Here is a 19,841-nt window from a genome sequence, read left to right as displayed (position 1 = left end):
TTTAAAATACTTCAGTTGTCTCCCCTAGTATGAAAGAAATGCTGTTTAAGTGTGGAGGACCAGAACATTGAATTAATGCTCACTAGGTACTTATACTGGAGCATGAATAGAGACTGAGCAAATCGTACCAATAAGATAAGCACCTAAATTAGTCTTTAAAAAGCAAAAGCTAAAACATGTAGAATCGTTGTGTACTTAAAGTATCTATAGGCAGAAAGAATTAAGAAAACACATCTCCTCTCTTTAGAATCACAGATTATTAACAGCTGTTTGGGACTGGAGATTAACACTGTAATTTTTGAAGCACTAGAAGAAAATTTGTTTGGGAAGTTGGCTCTTCACTTCCAGTCCATGTGTAATGCCAAATAAAACTTCCTTTTGCAGAGCTCATGTGTTAGAGTTGAGCAATGTTGTGATTCCCTCAGAAACACTGGATTACCCAAGCCTACCTCCATTAAATAGAACAGAAAGACTATAGAGAAATGCATGGAGCGCTGCCATGCAGCATTCTATCATACAGTACATAACATGAAAGCCACTGTTTTGTTCAGACTGCCTCCCTGCCTCTACTTAAGACGTGGCACTCTTTTTATATATATAAATACTGAACTTCAGCTTTGCTACTTTTGTCTACGTTTAAATGGATTTTGCATATGACTTGCTCGCAAAATGCCTTTTCATAAGGTATTTGGAAAGCTGCTTAGTATTCTTTGGTACTCTTTCCTGTATTAAAAAAATGTTGAACTTCGCTGTTTTTCCTGATTTAATGCCACCCTTAATGTCTTTTTTTTTTTTTTTAAATAAAAATCCTTTCTTTTTCTTTTGATCTTATTTATTGCTGAGCCACTGGTCATATGGAAATTATTATTGTATAGCATGGAGATGAAAGACTTCAGTGCCGTAAAATAAGAGTGAATAATTTGGACCAATAATGCGCACATAGAGTGAGAGACCATTTGTGTCAAAGTGGCCTGTGTTGTTCCCTTTGTAATATAGCAGTTGAGGTTTATAAGGGCTTTACGCAAATCTGCTTTCTGTCAAACTTATAAATTTTGACAATATTAAACACATGTTAACATGCATAACTTTACAACTTGCTTGCCACATGTTTTTATTTATCTAATTGGATAACACAAGGTCATCATATTTGTAAAGGTACCAAGGTAGTTGCTCGTTAAATTCATTCATGACTTTGGCTGTTTGAACTAAACTCTTCCTAATTGCGATATGTAGCTGTGATCCTGAGATGGGAAATCATTCAATTGAACTTCCTGAATTTGTAAGCATTAGAAAATACCTGTTAGTATTCCCTTTGCATCTTTGTTTTCAGAGTAGAATTTGTCAAATTCTTTCTGAGTTATATGTTAATATGAATTGTCTGAAGTGCTGTGTCTCAGTATGGAAAGAGTTAACTGTAAACAAAGGGGTAGTTTTTCAGCTTTTGTCTGCTACCTGCAATTCATAAACTGCAAATGCCCATCTGTGAGCAATCAAAGTAATGTTTGTATGGCTGTTTCTCACTTTTATAGATGCACTTTTGGTTTAAATAGTGTTCCTTCATTTTAGAGAAAATAAGTTTCCTTTCTTTTGATATGATGGAGATATTGACAAGATAATTAAAACTGGAATCTAGCACTCTTGAACCGTCAGGTGTAATTGATATTTCATGGGGAGATTACAATTCAAAGATACCAAAGCAGTTTTCTTTGTCAGTGGGTATCTAATTACAGTGAGAACATGTCAACTTTTCTCTTTGTGTTTGCTGAAAAACAAATATCTAGCTAATCTACCTATATATCCACACTTAGGTTTGTTTGTGACCTCTGTTTAGATTTTATTTCCAAGTTTAAGGTTCTGATCATACATCATACACCTGTAGTTTAAAGATCAGTATTTTGAAAATCAAAGACATATAGCTATTCATATTCAACAGCTAAGGTGACACTATCCTTTTGCAAACAATTCACTTATTAATAACACTTTCATGAAGGTGAGGTTAGGTAAGTTACATATCAGTTCCATTAACTAGCTGTTCCTGGACTGACAAAGTTCTAACCATGCACTTCTAGAATGATAGTGGAGGAGTATCTTAGGTCTAAAGCCTGTTTTGGAGACACATATCTCAGGAGATATTATTAACAAGGATTGGATAACTGCCAAATGAAATTTAATACATTTTCACATCCATGAAATAGACATCTTAAACACAGAAGCATAATTACTTTCAAAAACACTTCCTAGAAACAAAGAGTGTGAAAACAGTAAATGTATTTTTGTTGTTGTTTGTTGATAGCTACAGGATACATACAATGGACCTTATTTGCCACCAGTTTTTAAGCAGGATCTCCATTCAAGCCAGTGGGGGTTCTGCGTAAATATCATAGCATGATATGGTCCCGTGATATTTACCAGTCTACGTTAAACACCGCACATATAATAAAATACAAAGAAAGACAGAGACTTGCCAAAGGCCACCTAACTTAAGTGCCAGTATTTTAAATCTGCGAATCATGGGCTAGTTGGAACAACTGTTGAATTCAGTGAACTTGTTACACACCCTGGCCTTTGCCTGTATGTCAATGAACTATAATTATATTTTTCAACTATCGAGAAAATTGAGAATGCATGGGTTTATTTGTTTTTCTTGACAGATTTCAGAGGACGAAAGTGGGTTGGGTTGGGTTGGTTTTTTTTTAAATCAAAGGTAGAAACATGATGAATGCACCAGAAGACTAAGTGACCTTTTTCCTTTAATCAAGTTCTAGTTTTAGAAAGTTAATAATGTCTTAACTTTTCAGGCAGTTTCATGTTAGCTTTAACAGAAAACAAAATGTGAATCTTAAAAAAAAAAAAAAAGACACCCAAAAACCATCCAATGCCACCACACGTACACATCTCTTTCGGGATGTTTGAATCTATATTCTAGTTCCGCTAAACCAAAATCTTAATAGAAAAGAGGCTTCTGTTCTAGATACCTCCATGTGCTTTCACAGAATAGGTTCTTTTGAGATATTTTGTTATTCTATAAAAGTATTTTCCCTTTTTCAAACTACTTTTGCAATATACTTTTGAAAACCATAGCTTCTGCTATTATGGAAGGGCTACACGTAGCACCCACAAAAATCTAGATAAAGTGAAAAGGCATAAACCGAAAAGCTTGGTATTCATACTTGAATATCTCAGTACTTTATATAAAAGGTCACAGGAAATAATGTGAGAACCAGATCTACCATTATTTCAGCTCATAAAATTAAAAAAAAATCCATGAAAGACAAACAAAAATATCAGTACAAGTATCTGTTTTTCCATCTGAGTTTTCTCTACAACCATCATCCTAGTATTTGAACACCTGTCAAAGAGTTTAACACTAAAAAGTCCAGTAGCCTAATTTTGATGCCTACCTCCTGATATTTCCTTTTAGCTGAAAAATCTCAAGAATAAAATTTTTTTGTTATTATGACTCCCTAAATGAAATAAACACAAAGAGTTACACGTAAATACTAGAGCCCATACTCACTTTGGGGTTTTTTTCATCTCCTAAATGTTCAACTAGGGGTCTGTTTAAAGACAGGTCAATAAATGAAGTATTAATGGAACTTCAAACTGAGCTTGATTCTCTAAAGATAGTATTATTTATAGATCTTCACTCCTGAGCCAGGGGAATGTGTCATAACTTCTCTCTATCTTGGGGAAAAACTGTTGTTTGTGTCAAAGACAAGATGCTCATTGGTTGGGGATAGCAGATGCATTTGCTTCTGATGTTATTGCTGAAGGACTTGTCCACCATTTGCAAATGAGATTCATAATTTAAGGATATTTCTGGAAGGAACCTTGTTTGGTCCTTGAGTCCCAGATGGCTAAGGAGTATATTATTCTGTCAGCACAAGGTAAGGTGATCATGATTTTCTTTCTTCCTTTCATTACTGTAGTAATCAACATCTTTATCATTATTGCTATCCTGTCTAAATAGGGCAATCTTCGAAGGTCCTTCTATCTGTAGTTGCAGCTAGTATCTAATATGGTATCTGCTCTGCTTAGTAGCGCTGGTCATGTCTGTGCATCAAAGACTGTTTTCTTTCTGCATTCAATTGAACTTTAACTGCATTCTTGAACTTTAAGGGCTACTTTAATAAGCCACTGTCTCTTTTCCTGTGTTCTCTTACAACTGTAGAGATCAGCTGATGTGCTTTAGCATACAGCTGATAGATATGAATGTCTGATATCTGATGGCAGAATGTTCTCAGTGGAGTACAGTTGACTGAAATTCACTTCCTCCATTGGTTTGACAGACTCTCGGTTTTTCGACAGAGATGTGTAGATTGGTTTTGGTCTTACAGTGTGTGTGTATATGCGTATGCACCTAGATACAATAGTAATTGGCACACTTTTATATATCAGTAAAATATATTGTCTGTGGGTAAAAATTTTCTACAGCATCTAAATGACTTTGGAGCGTACATTACACTGAAAGTCAATGAAAGTGCCTAAGTTGCTTCTGAAAATGGGACTTAGGCTCTAAGTCATTTAAGTGCTTTTGAAAATTTGACCTTATATATTTAAAGGGGGGGTTATACAGTTCCCATTTACATGCTGGCACTCCCCCTCAGAACTGCCCACCAAGCAAGAAAAGTGTTCAGTTCCAGAACATCAGGTTGTAGACCAAAATGACATTTCTTTTTTCATATAAGCAATTATGACTGGCACATTGCAACAAAGGAAAGACGAAGAGAGTTTTATTCATAGCATATTCTGATCAGTTCCACTCTTCTGTCTTTCCATTTCCAATTTAAGAGATTCATCGTGGCTCTCAGGACATCGAATGCAAAGGACATTTTACATAAACATAAAGTTCAGTGTGGTATCTCTGGAACAGTCTTTGCCCCTTCAAATCAAGGTGACTGGTTATGTGCTTAGGACTGAAGGATAAAAGTGCTTGTTCATTTTACATCAGGAGGTATCTCAAAAGACAGTAAAGCCACATTACTTCTGATAAAGTGCTCTGATTGGATTAATGCTGACATCAAAGTATTCAGCCACTGCTGCAATGAATTTATGCTATTTATTTATCATTTACCTAGCAACAACTATGGGATGCTGGGCTTAGCAAAGTCACCGAAGATTGATCCTGACCATAGGTGCTTACAGTTGAAATAGATGTAGATGTGAGAAAGAGAGGGGTAATGTCAAAAGGCAGTGATAAAGCAGTGATGTTAAGCATAAGTTGATGTAGTTCATGGTTCTTTTTAACTGTTTTTGAGGAGATGACTAGGGTTTATAGAACTCAGGGAAGGAAGCATGTTTTGAGGGGGGATTTGAAGAAAATGAGGCATTGTAGGCAAGGGAGAAGTCCGAGACATAAGAGAAGGTAGAGGAGTGTGAGAGTGACACAAAATGGGCAGTTATATATGTTGTTTGGTTACATTGAAATAACTGACTGTGGGAACAGAGAGAGATAAAATGAAAAATGATTAATCCCCAAGTTATTCTAAAGGATGCGTCCAAAATAGACTGAAGAACCTTCATAGTATATCTCTTGGTCCCTCCAGGAGTGCCAGATACAGTACAGTGTCCTGGCATTGAACAGTCTTAAAGGAGCTACATATTTTCATAAATGAAATATCCAAAAAGATAGAACATGCAGATGGTCACATAATTATATTTTATAACCATGAACAGAGCGGAATAGAGTCAATGTTCTTGGGTCAAACTCAGCCCTGCCAAAACTCTATGGCAGTTCATGAACCTAGCCAGGGAAGATATAAGTTGTTTATGTTTTGAAGGCCCAATGTCTGAAGCTTTACAATGCCCAGATGGACCTTTCTGACTGCTATTCATATCACAGAGAGTGAGATAGCCATTCCTGGGCAAAGTTGAGTACATTGGTGTAGTGGATCAATAGATGATAAAACCAGGTCTTTCCCTAATGTATGGCTTATGGCCAGTTCACTGCAACAAGTGTTTGTTAATTTCAACAGACTTGCTAGATTTGTGGGCGGTAAAAGAGGAAATATAAATAGACAAACTTGCCCATTTATTTGTGAGAAATGTGATGATATTACTTCCAAAATTTCTTTTGAAGCTAAAGAAGAGGAGAAGATTGTGGCTTTTCTTAGTAGTTTTTATTAGAACTGGTTAAAAAAAAGTCATTTTCACTAAAATAGTTGTCAACAATTTCATCCCTTTCTCTCTAAATTCAAGATTTCAATAAAATCTTCCGACTTGTAAATTTTGGATTTTTTTCAGTGATGTCTCCTTGTTTTATAATAAAACCATAGACTATACCATTAGGGAACTCAGTCAAAATGAACACTCAGAATCATGTGTCCTGGATTTAGCCATCCTAGTTACAGTCTTAATGTCAACTACAATTTGGCCGAAAGGAGGTAGACATTTTGAATGGGATGACATGTCTGCCAAAGTATATCAACACCTTCAAGTAGCTCAGAAGAAGTCTGGTGATTGTTTTCTAAGTGAAAGTGTCATCATTTAGAGTGAAACCAAATGGATTCCTACATTTGTCCCCCCCAGATTTACCACAGGAAATCCTCTACAGTTTACAAAACCTAAACTCTATCCATCTCCAGAAAAAGTACCATATTTTCCTTTCACAAATAAGAAGTTGCTCTTAAGGGCCCTTTTTTTATCAGGGTGCTCCTGAATTTCTCTCCTGAATCTTTGAGATTCTTGAAACCTCTTGTATTTTATGTGCAACACTATTCCTGTGGTGGTGGCATTTTAGATCTCTAGACTCATAAGTTACACCACCTTCTTTTTTCTTGTAACCAAATATATGAGTAAATGTACTAATTTTCCAAAGTCTCCTCTTGAGATATCATGTTTTAAAAATTAAAGTGTTTCAAAAAGGGGAGTGTTTTTATCTCTGTTATATTATGCTGGCTTTTTGGTTATCTGAATTTAGTCTGAAAAAAAAAGTTTTCCTTGAGTCCCCTTTGGAAATGTTCTCTTTTATGTTTCTTACTGTGGTCTTGCCTTGCTGGTAACAATCAGACTATATTATCTTGTAAGTCTGATTAGAAACACTCCTAAGTCTTTTTAATACTCCAGGAGTACTGGACCATGGATAATACTTTTTGAGAATGAAGAGTCACTTAGAGTTCTCTGCAAAATCTGTGGACACACATTTCATCCAATGGTAGGATCAGCACCTGAGAACGTCCAGAATGAGCATTGTTACATGTAGAAATGTTGGTTTATACCATTCAAGGTGTTATTTGGCTTTAAGGAATGTCTTAACGCAAGAAATGTAAGAGATTGCTCCCTGCAATTCCAGTGGTGTACTGTAGAGGCTCTTTGAAATCAGAGTGCCTATCGACTCACAGCTTCTGAGAATTCTGCTCTCGAAGTAAATAACTGTCCTTCCTTACCATCCATTGTATTTAATTATATGACAATTTTAGCTTATGACAAAAGTGCATCAATGAGCAGTGTACATGGACAAAAATGGATGTATTTTCATTGTGCCTGCACTGTCAGCTAAGATGATGGCATTACTGGTGTGTTTAATAAAACCTTTATTGGTATATTACCCGGAGTCGTGGTGTTGGCAGGAATGGTGCCCCTTTGGATTTGGAACTCTATGGTTAATGAAATACAGTGAACATTAATTTGGAATGGGCTTCTAGCTTTGGAAAGCCAGGTAATGTTTCATTATATCTGTGCCGAATAGGGGCTGTGTCAGATACTGCTATAGCTTCCGCTGTCAGAGCCTTAGCTGGCATTATGGGGAAAAAAATGGCAGGCTTGAGAATCTTATCCCCTGAAATGAAAGTTGAATGCCAAATTTAAATTCCTGCAGGATTTCCGATAGCAATGGGGGAATTGAGAAGCCCACAATTAAGCATATGGGCATTAAGATAATTGTCAGATCTGTTGGCGGACATGATAGAAGACAGATGGGTACGAATCAGTGCGCTCCACTGCAGCACCCTGGGAGACAATTTGACGTTTTACCTGCCTGAGCTACTCTGCCATATTTGTCACTAAATGTGTTGCACAGCATCTTCATGAGTGTTAAGTGGTTTGCATATTATGTAGATATACAGTACATCGGCGCCCTCTAGTGAAAAAGCTACAGGGAACATTATTTTTAAATGTCTGCCTTTCCCTTTAGTCTCTCTTCACTGTCTCAGGAACTTGTTACATCCGTATTCACCTTCATATCACCTTAAACTCAGTGACTCTTCTCTTTACAGGTTGGAGCTCATCGTGAAGATGGTGTCGGTCTGCGTGGCAGCCATTCGCTTGTGCCAAATCAGGTTCCAGTTCCACAGCTGCCAGTTCAGTCTGCTACTTCCCCTGATTTAAATCCACCCCAAGATCCATACAGGGGTAAGTACACCCAAATATTGTCAGGACTCTTCCAGGTAGCAGTCTTAAATGCTTGTATATTTATATAAAAATTTTTCTTTAGAAACTTTAATTATACATGCTACAGTGATTGGAATTGAGTCAACTTGGATTCATAGTAGTGATCACTCAAATACACAATGAGACTATAGTGCAACTTGAGTGGGAGGAGAGAGTCAGGAGTAACATGATATAGAGTTCTGATTAATCCAGACGTCCTATCTGGTATGCTCTAGTAATCACAATTACAAGCATCCAAGCAATTTAGCCCAGGACAGCAAGTTCTAGTACTAATATAAGTCAAGCAGTAGAAAAATGTAGAAAATGTTTTAGGATGCAAAATCAAAAAGAGTAAACTTAAGACCCTGTGGTTCCATTGCACACAGAATTTCCATTGACTTCAGTTAGATGCCAGGTAAAATACCAAAGTGATTTTAATTGTATTACAGTATTTGCTGTGCTTTGTGAATCCTGTAAGATTTATATGTATAGATGCAGTATTGTTTCAAAATACATGTGAAACTAACTGAACCTAGAGGACATCTAGGGTCTATCTTTATTCCTAGAGGCTGCTATTTTTACAATTAAAATATGGAAGAAACAACTTAAAATTTCTTTTATGATGGCTTACAAGCTCTTACTCATTCTTCATGGCTAAGGTATTTTGATTATTTTATGGGAATGGCATATTAAGAATTTTTTTAAGAAGAAGAAACATTGTCTAGTGTTTAAACAAAGAACTGGGAGTTAGGAATTCTAGGTCTTATTACACAGCCAATCCACTGGCTTAATGCGTGAGACTGGTGAAGATCACAAACTCTCTGTGTGTCAGTTTCCCTTCTGTAAAATAGGAATGATAAAGCTAATGAATCTGTAAAGTACCTTCAGATCCTTGAATGGAAGGTGCTATAGAGGAGCAGTCTTTTATTACTATTTCCTGTTAAATCATTGCTCAAGGAAGAAAGCTTAGTGTAATAGCTCATAGGCACTTGGGTTCTTAATCAGAACATGAGGTGTGTGATTTCCATGATTATGATTTTAATTGCAATTTAGTTGATGTTTGGTAGACAGTGAAATTATCATCTATTCCAGAAAGATTGCGAAGTGGAATTGAGCCTTAAAGCCAGTGCTGAAAAATGGTTTCAGGAGCTGCATTCTTGAAACTCCCTTCTACACCAGTCAGTCCAAATGAGTGGCTGTAAGAACAGACGGGAACACAGATCCAACAATAGTTGGCATTAATAAGGAACATACATGCAAATGCATTCAAACCTTTGCTTAAACATTGGTAACAGAAAATCACTGTGTTTTCCCATAGGTATGCCAACTGGACTGCAAGGGCAGAGTGTATCTTCAGGCAGCTCTGAAATCAAATCTGATGACGAGGGAGATGAAAACCTCCAGGACACAAAGTCTTCTGAGGACAAGAAACTAGACGATGACAAGAAGGATATCAAATCAATTACTAGGTCAAGATCTAGGTAACAGTATATAATAGTGTCGCTTCATTTAATTCCTTTACTGGATTTTGATGAAGTGAACAGAACAGGAAGAAACTCATGAGTTTTTTCCTGGCAGGTAAAACCACAGCCTAAGAGGAAACTGAAGGCTTGTTCCGGTAGTACTAACAGTATCATTTCAGATACTTGTACTCCAGGACTTCCTAAAATTCCTTTCAAATCATGAAATTGGACACTAAGCAAATTATCCCCAATATAACATGTTTGATGTTTAAGATTAAAATATGCTTAGCAGATTGCTTTTCATCCACACCTCTGCTTAAAAATTGGAATAAAATATTTATTTTCACTTTTTAATGTATGGTTCTCAGAACAAATCACATTTGCATGACAGTTTACCAGTGTCCAACATATTGTACTGATGTCTCTTACTTTTTAAATAAATCCATTAGGCCAGATCCTGTTTTAATGTAAATCAACATAGCTTCGTAGGACTAACTGGAGCTATGCCTGTTTACGCCAGCCCTTTATCTAGCTTTTAGGAGAAGCTCGGTCTTCATATCACATCCTGCTCCCAAGAATGGCTTGGTACCTTTATATAGACAAACATTTCTCCCCTGCAGGCATCAATGGCCATGAAATGCATGATTGGATTGCCACTGGGGCTAAATATTTTCTGCATGCTATATAAAATATTACAAAGTATTAGTGAAGACATATCCTTGGATTTTATCATCTTGGACCTTATGTCCTTGGTGAATGTTACTCACATTCATAGAAGCCCTAAGCACTAACCACCAGGATAAAGGAGAAGTTTCCTACTACAATAATATCTAGTGGCCTGTCAAGGCTGAGTTCTATGTTGGGACCTGGTGTATGGAGTCAAGCATTTGATTTTCACCTTATGGTCCTATATCAAAGCTAAGAATACCAATAAAATTGAAATTCAAATCCTCTCCTGGTTTGGTTTGGTTTTTTTTTAAAAAAAGATAAATCCGGGTTTGAGACTGTCACTTCCCCTTCAAAACAACAGTGTCTTGGATACTCTCTGAAAATGGGAAGCCTGTGAATAAGATCAATCATCTTTATTCCAGAAACACTAGTTCGGTAGCACAGAGCAAGCATATATATTAAAAAAAAAAAAAAAAACCCTTAGAATTCAGGACTTCATTATTCTCAGACAGGAACTCATTGATTTTTAAAAATATTAATTACATGTCACTTATGCATATTAATGTGTGCTTTGAGGTTTTTGTAAACTGTTATTTTTGTTTTTAAGAACCTTACAACTTTAAAAGGTTACTCCTGCTATTTAGTTATACTTCTAAATACATGTGTTAGGGCTGTTAAACTTACCAATATATTTGCATAACCAATTTAAAATATGTATTAGCCACTGAGTCACTGGAAAATATGTGTTCAGTTTAAAATTATTGTCATTATGTTTAGGATAGAAACCTGTTTTATTGCCCAAAATGATGCAGAAATTAAACTTAAGACTCTATCCAGTTGTAAATTACACAGAAATTTCATGGGCCTTCCTGACTATGTTGCTTCTACATCCTGTTTGCCACTTGATAGTGCTTGTATGCTTCCTAATCCAACTTTGCGTGGCTTTCCAAGTCTGTGTTAACACAGGTAGCATCAGACTTTGCCAATCCAAGTACAGTATGCCACCACCTCCCCTCCCAACCATCTAAATGACAGGGGCTGGTCCTTCCAGAATCGCCCAACAGACAGCTAAAGTGAAAAACGTCTGTGGTGTTCCCCTTCTGGCTGAGGTTTGTTATTTCTGAGCTGCCCAGGCCTGAGAGCCCCAGTTTATACCACGTTATCAGATAGCAGTAGATAAAGTAGCCCACCCATCAATTATAGAAGAGTAAGGGGCCTCTATCTGACCCATGAACCCACTCACAATGGCATTGATAGGGAATGGGATAGGTAGCCATTGGCACCATGCCCAGAATTGTAGGGTAAAAAAGGCATAATCTGCATGCACGTCACTAATCACAGTCACATGATCCTGCTCTGCTCCTACCTTTTAGTCTTGCAAGACAGTAATCTAGCACATTACATTAACTCCTCAGCTCCTTGGTAAGGACATTCTATTACTTTCCTTTTAGTCCTGCACAAAGGGTCTCTCTTCCCTTATGTTCAATGACCCCAAGGGCTATGTATAATTTCAGCTGCATAGACCCGTAACGATTTCTATATTCCTTGTTTAAGAATACCAAATATAAAAAAATGACTGGAACTTGATTTGGTTTAAGACTCGTGTGTTTACTGTGAGTTCAAAGTGCAATGTGAAATGTAAAGGAGTTGTAGTTAAAATATCAATTACATAGGTTCCCAGGATTTGTCATGCATGCAAATATAACAATACTGGCTGTGGTGCTGCTTTGTAAAATATGTTACTGAAAAGTATTGTTTTCTCTTGTTACTAGCAGAGGCCGTTGTATTCTGTTTTGTTTAGTTGGTAAAGGCTTCAGTACAAACCCAGGAGCTCTACTCAGAGCAAACTGTAGAGAGAGATTTAAATATGATTATCAGCAAATAATATATTGTACATGGAGCGGAGGCTTATTGGCAAGTTAGAATTAGCCAGAAAATTGCTACCTAGGTAGCAGTGGTTTAGGATGAAATCTGTTTAAAAAGTCTGCATTACTTTTTTCCCACACCATTAGAAAATACCCTGTTCCTTTTGTCTCTCAGCAATAATGACGATGAAGACCTTACACCAGAGCAGAAGGCAGAGCGAGAGAAGGAAAGGAGAATGGCCAACAATGCTCGTGAGCGCCTACGCGTGCGTGACATTAATGAGGCTTTCAAGGAGTTGGGCCGGATGGTACAACTCCATCTGAAGAGTGACAAGCCCCAAACCAAACTCCTGATTCTACACCAGGCTGTGGCTGTCATCCTCAGCTTAGAACAGCAAGTCAGAGGTCAGTTTGCCAGTGCTCTTTTGCAACAGGTTATATATCCAGCAGCATTTAGCTCCGTTAGTTCTCAAGAATCATTGTAAGCTGTTGTAGGTACTGATGAAAACAGACTTTTATGTGCAAATGCATGTATAATAGCGCAAGAATAATTCTTTAGTTTTGTCGTTATCTCCAGTTCTTAGAAAAACTCTCCTTTTGCTTTCCATTAGATTTAGAACCCTTGGTTTTGGAATACATAAAGTGTAATGTCGATAGCCTGCTTTTCATCCATCTCCTTTTTTGGCTGATCAGAGTCGCAAGGCTGTGTGAGAGTACATGAAATGAAACAATAGTAAATTAACCCATTGGCACTGTCTGTGCCAAAGCTGTTGCAGCTAAACACTAATACATTCACAGCAGGAAAACCTGATTCCCAGAACCAGGAGGCAAAAATAATTGAGAAATTACCAATTTTTTTAAACTTGAAAAATATTTCCTAAACAAAATGTACAGTATTACACCCTAATGTGCCATGTGGAAAAATCTGATTTAAAAATGCTTCCTGTTACCTAAAAGAAGACAAGGCAGTCAACCTGTAAATTACCAACCGCCAGAAAATGTTACCACATCTTCTTCAATTCCTCTAGCTCTTCAGTCATGTTAAAACAAACTCTTTTGAGGTTAGCCAGGCCTGTCTAACATACAGTACCAGTCTGTAATAGTTGGTGATACAGAGATTATTCTAAAAATGCACTCAAGCCTACAACACTGACATCTGGCATCCAATCCAGGTGTTGTACCTCTAAGTTCCTGGGTTTCAAGGTTTCAGTTCAGCATATTATGGAGACACGTCCTATCTGCATGATTCAGGTCAAGTCAGAGCTCACTAACTCAGTGTTTAGGAGTGCAGGGATCTGGGGTTCCAATTCAACATTGTGGTTCTAGACTTATTTTCCATTTTTGAAATTATCTTTTGGAAGTCTGACCTTAATGAGAAAATGAGGAAGACAGTTTAGTCTTTGACATACATCCCTGATATTCCCAATATTCAAATTTGGAGTTACTTAAAAAGATCCAAGATGTTTCTAAGTAGTATTAAGCTTGGCTAACCCCTTGGCCATTGCATAAACATGAAGGTATTTGCAAAGCTTACATACTGAGCTGCAAGCAGACCAGGCCTCTATCACAACTGCCATCGTTTAAATTTCTATACCTTGAAAGGAATATTCTAATGACAAAGACTTCATGTTATAAAGAAAATTGGATGTTCACTTGTAAAACACGCTCTAAAGCTTTTAAAGTATACTGGAAATCTATAAGAAGTAACTGATAAATTAATTGTGTCAGATGCAAATTCAGTGAACAAATCATTTTGGTATAAAACTTAACATTTTTGAAATGGCCTTTTGCTTCAATTCAACAGAAAGGAATCTGAACCCTAAAGCAGCATGTCTGAAAAGAAGGGAAGAAGAGAAAGTGTCTTCAGATCCCCCTCCACTTTCCTTGGCAGGACCCCATCCTGGGATGGGAGATGCATCCAATCATATGGGACAGATGTAAAAAGGCAAGTTCATTTTCAGCAGTGACCAAAGCACAATGAATACACAAGTAATTCTGCAAAAGACACCTAATACAGAGTCATTCTGTAAACTCTGGACCAGATTGGGAGTTTCAAAAACATAGATAAATTCATGGAGGATAGGTACATCAATGTCTGTTAGCCAGGATGGGCAGAGATGGTGTCCCTAGCCTCTTCCAGAAGCTGGGAATGGGCGACAGGGCATGGCTATCATGATGATTACCTGTTCTGTTCATTCCCTCTGGGGCACCTGGCATTGGCCACTGTTGAAAGAAAGGATACTGGGCTAGATGGACCTTTGGTCTGACCCAATATAGCCATTCTTACGTTCTTATCGTTGCATATGTGCAACTAGGAATAAAATTAGGCCCCTCCTTATAAAATGTACTTAAATTTAATCATCTTGCACCTGCACTTAGATTTCCAAGAAAATGTTCAAATCATTTATTCAAAGAAGATAAAGTTGTGTCTATTCAACAATAGTTGACTGATTTATTTTTTCACTTCTTTCACAGGTCCAAGTTGCCACATTTCTTCATTTAAACAAGAGACCACTTCCTTAACAGCTGTATTATCTTAATCCCACATAAACACTTCTCCTTAACCCCTTTTTTGTAATATAAGACAAGTCTGAGTAGTTAAGAATCACAGACGCAAGAGATTTCAGCATTCCCGATTATTAAACAAAAGCAAAAAGTGCAACTTGAGGGACGACTCTCTTTAACATATCATTCAGAATGTTTAAAGCAGTATGTTACGAGCTGTAAATGCACAGCCTAGAGACTGAATGGCAATCTTCTCCACACTGTGGGACAATGCATTTGTGCCTAAACTTCTTTTGGAAAAAAAAAAAATATAATTAATTTGTAAGTCTGAAAAAAAATATTTAATTTAAAATTGTAAACTTGCAATAATGAAAAAGTGTACTTCTGAAGAAAAAAATGAACGTTTTTGTTGGTGTGCTAGACAGCTAGTGTTTATACTTACTGGATATTAAAAGGGAAGCTTTGCTGCCCAGATATTTACAAAACCAGCAAACGTCCTAATGAAAACTGAAGTGATGACATTAGCCATTCCTTAGGGTAGGAGGAACAGATGGATCTTATAGACCTATGACAAATATATATATATAAATATATATATAAATATATATTAAAAATTTAGTGAATATGGTAAGCTTTTGTTCATTTGTTTCAGACTTTTTTGCTCCTGTAAAAAAATAGTACTGATTAACTTTTTTAAAAAGAAGATTTTACTGTAAATAAGGATTTTTTGGTCTTATTTCTGTCCCACTCCCCTGTTTTTGTTATTGTAACCTGTAGTGCCAACTCTGTCTCTGGAGGGGTAGTGCAGGCTGAAATGCTGACCCTGACGTTGCTTCTCATTCATAAGTAGGTAGAGAGTTGTTTCTCCAGTCTTTTAGGAACACAGGACTTTAAAGTCGCATCATGTGTAGATATTACAGGCTGCATTACTGAGACGTGGCAAAATGAGTTTGTCTGAATCGTAATGTTGCTCTTGTTGACCCTATTTTGGGATTTTCAGAGGTACAAGGTTAGAATGCTACAATGTTACCACTGTGCCTTCCAATGTTTATATCATCAGAAACATTACATAATCAAAGTGGCTGTGATTTAACAAACCAGTTGAAGTGTTACCTATGTGTGTAGCCTAAATAGTGTGCAGTGAGGCGTTTCTGAATACACGGTCAGATTTTTTGGGGGGGAAAACCATCAATTGGGAAAATTGCAAGCAGTGTGACAGATTTGATTGACTTTCTTTTTTCATTCTTTTCTTGTTTTCAAGTGGATTACTTAAACGTAGACCACTTGCTGCCTCCTCCTTCATTTGCAAAATGCCAATATTCAGTCATCATGCAACATTATAACAAGCCTTATGAGTCCTAAAGCATTAAGTTGCACTTTCTTGAGGAGGGGGTGGGTGGGTAGTACAGTATTTCTCTGGCCAGTATGAATGAAGTTTTTACTTAACATATTTAATAGTAACATAGATCAAACTATGGCACAGCAACTCAACAGACAACTAGCTTTGAAGTCTGGGCACAACTGAACCAACTTCCATAGTGAATCTTATAATGATTGACTTTGGTGTACAGTACAATTAACAGATAGTGCTCCTAGTTAAGTATTTGTCAGCATCCTTTTGTCTCTAATTCTAGTTTCTATTTTTACAGCCACACAAACCTGGCATGTATTTTAAATAAAATCTCCCTGTTCAAGTAGATTTTCCACCTATCAGCACTGAGTAAATGCCATAAATCCATCAAAATGGTCTAAATGTTCCATCTGTTCTCCTGTTTTGCCAGTTATATAGTAATGAAAAATACATTTGTAAATTTTATGCAACAAATGGCAAACGTATCATTATTTTGAAATTGTGTATGTAAAAGTTATATTTTTACATGTAGACTCTTGTTATTATGTGTTTTAATACATTGTATCAGTTTTTTGTTTAAAAACAATCTGTGTGGTTGAAAAAAGTCTCATTTAAATGAAATAGTGAGATACAAGAATCTGAATTTTATGTTTGTTTCTGAAAACGTAAAGAACAAATATGATAGTTAACATGTGATCACCTTCTACATACCCATAAACATTTTGATTAGCTGTGTGCGTGTTGAAATCTGTAAATATGTTCGGTCGTGGGAAAATTTTAAATGCTTTCATTTGTCGATAAGTTTCTCAAATGTGGAGGTGGATTACATCATTAGGTATACACAATAGAGCAGCAGGCACAAGGGTTAATTCAGAATTACAAATGAATATTATTTTAAAAATGCTGGTCTTTTAACAGGCCTAGTTTATATGAAAATGGGTGTGATAAAGATTAATCTCACTCATTGTTAATGATAACTTTGCTTTTGAGTACTGGTATCCTTAAGGTTTCTCTCTATCAGTATCATATGCATTGATACTGTCTATGATATGAAAAGTGAAACAACAATGAACAAACCATATTTTTTGCAGGAAAGTTATAACCCAACAGATCATATTCGCTTTTATTTATACGTGTACACATCAGGTTTAGGGAATGAAAATAGCCCTTTGACTATTGGAGAATTTTAAGAGCTTTGCTTCTGATAACTATTATCAGAAAATGCATTATAAAACCAAATTAATGTTTACTCTTAAAAAATCTGAACAAAAATAAATGTTTGCCTTTATTGACAGTTTTAACAAAAATTGGAATAGGGTTTTCTGTGTATTTTTTGTCTTTACATTTGTCTCTCACTCCAGTTGAGTAGAAGTTTCAGTTTTTACCCACCAGCTTTGGTTAACTGTATCACTCGATAAGGTGATTTTATAGCAGACTTCCCTTTTAGGAATAAAATAGCCTTTGAAAGGTAAACCTTCATCCACACTAGGTTTAACTGTGTGGATGCCTTCATACCACTCAGATTCTAGATAGTCTGAGATTAAAAAAAAAATGAACAAGCAAATGCATAGTGTTTGATTTTTTTTCTTTTCATTATTTCCCATCCCAAGGGAGGAATTAGTGTCCCACGCTGGATTTGTCACAGGTATTTAGCTGATGATACTAAGATTGTAGAAGGCTGTGTATTATATGGTAATAAACCTGGCTTAGAAACTCTTTAAGAAACTGACTAAAATAGCAGCTTTTTAATAAATTATCCACCTCCACATTCAAGTAATTTATGGCTATGCTGAATAGGGAATCTGTTCATCTAGAACTTTTTACCATTTGTCTTCTGTGTAGCTGCAAGGAACACTAACGTTTATACAACTGTCAGTCCTACCAGTGATGCAACTTGTACTGATTCAGTCTTCCGATTTTTTGGGGGGATGGTGGGTGGGAGAGGATGGGGAGTCAGGGATAGGAAAGTTTCATCTTTGTATCCACCAGGCAGAATCTGATCTGTGTCAAGAAGTGAACTATACAGTATATTGCCAGGAATGAAGAGATTTCGGCGGAAACAAGCACAAAAAATAAAAATTAGTCCACTGGTTGACTGGGGGAGAAAAAGGTGGAATATGATTAATTCCAACACATGGGGCACCATGGCCTTTTGGGGCCTATCTTTTTGTTTTGTTTATGTTTTGTTTGTTTTTTAAGGACATGTTCTTTATCATGGGACTTGAAGTTGATTCATATTTGTGCAGTGCTGGTTTGACCATACTCATTTCAAGTATTATAGACTTATGTAATGGTGAAAATATATGAACTGTGGCCTTTTTCATTCTTGTTACTTGTGATGCAATTAAGTGAACATAAGAAAAAAAAAACAGCAGAGATTTACCATGTATCAGTGCCTGGCTTTTTGTTATAAAGCTTCGTTTGTCTAGTGCTCTTTTTGCTATAAAATAGACTGTAGTACACCCTAGTAGGAAAAAAAACCCTAAATTTAAAAATAAAAAATATATTTGGCTTATTTTTCACAGGAGCAATCCTTTTATACCATGAATATTATGGAAAAAAATTGTCAGATTCTGAATATTTCTTCTTTGTAGATTTTTGGAATCATTCTGAGTAAAAGTTTGTTACTTTATTTTACTATTTAAAAGATGTTATTTTACCATGTGTTACTGAGATGAAACGGTATGGTAGCTTTTTTTTTTTTTAGTTGTAGGTCGCAACAGGGGAAATTTTGCGACTGTTCACATAGCTACAACAGTAAAAACAAAACAACAAAAAAAATGGGAAAAAATGAAAAAAAGGGAAAAAGATTTTTAAAAAAGATAAACAGTTACACCTTGTTTTCAATGTGTGGCTGAGTGCCTCGATTTTTTCATGTTTTTGGTGTATTTCTGATTTGTAGAAGTGTCCAAACAGGTTGTGTGCTGGAGTTCCTTCAAGAACATAAAAAAACAAAACAAAAAAACAAAAAAAAAAATACACAGCTTGGTGTAGGCCATTACCTGTTTCTCATCTGTAGTTATTCGATGCCGTCATGTACATGACCGTTCTGTAGCAATAAATGTGCCATTTTTATAAACTGTTTCTGACACTTTTGTTTCATTTCATTTTGCATTATCCATACCCATAGGTGCTGCAGGAAGTGGTATTGGTGATCACGAGATGGCATTATTCCCTCTGAGTAAACCAATGGCGTTATGCTGCCATTGTGTTGTTGGAGGTATTATGTTTCAGATGAGACGTAAAACTGTGGTCTGGGCCACCTGATTATTAAAGCTCCCATAGAATTTTGTTTTGGTAAAAGTAAAAGGTGTTCACTTTCACGCAGGTGTCTTTGCCAAATTCCATCTTAGATCATTTCAATTTGCTTACTTAGAGCTCCCTGTAATTTTAATATTATTTATATTATAGTATTTTAATAGAAAACAGCGTTCTTTCTTTGTGACCTAAACTGTTGTGTTGTGACGCTACACTGTAAACTAATTTCCGTATTTCAACCCATAGATGGCTGCACTTCACTGTAATTTTAAATCTGTTGGTAATATTTGTAAAGCACTTCCAGGTCCTCTTGGATGAAAGTGCTATATAAATGTAAGATCATTTTCACTCTCATTATCATAT

The 19,841-nt window shown here is 36.3% G+C and overlaps 1 protein-coding gene across 5 annotated transcripts in view; it reads left to right on the top strand.

Annotated features, from left to right (window-relative positions):
• TCF4 (transcription factor 4) overlaps nucleotides 1–19,334 on the top strand; it is a 316,697-nt gene extending 297,363 nt beyond the window's left edge. For 4 of the 5 annotated variants that reach the window (XM_077816689.1, XM_077816688.1, XM_077816690.1 and 1 more), the window contains 5 exons: nucleotides 8,214–8,349; nucleotides 9,686–9,848; nucleotides 12,540–12,769; nucleotides 14,169–14,309; nucleotides 14,840–19,334. In XM_077816689.1, coding sequence (XP_077672815.1) covers nucleotides 8,214–8,349; nucleotides 9,686–9,848; nucleotides 12,540–12,769; nucleotides 14,169–14,305 — 666 coding nt within the window. In that variant the 3' untranslated portion in view covers nucleotides 14,306–14,309; nucleotides 14,840–19,334. The remainder of the gene's footprint in view (nucleotides 1–8,213; nucleotides 8,350–9,685; nucleotides 9,849–12,539; nucleotides 12,770–14,168; nucleotides 14,310–14,839) is intronic. The other variant, XM_077816691.1, reaches the window with a different exon arrangement.
• The last annotated feature ends 507 nt before the right edge of the window (nucleotides 19,335–19,841 follow it).

This window comes from Eretmochelys imbricata, chromosome 5 (assembly GCF_965152235.1).
Source record: "Eretmochelys imbricata isolate rEreImb1 chromosome 5, rEreImb1.hap1, whole genome shotgun sequence".
Classification (NCBI taxonomy): domain Eukaryota; kingdom Metazoa; phylum Chordata; order Testudines; family Cheloniidae; genus Eretmochelys; species Eretmochelys imbricata.
This window is presented reverse-complemented; position numbering and strand designations above follow the sequence as displayed.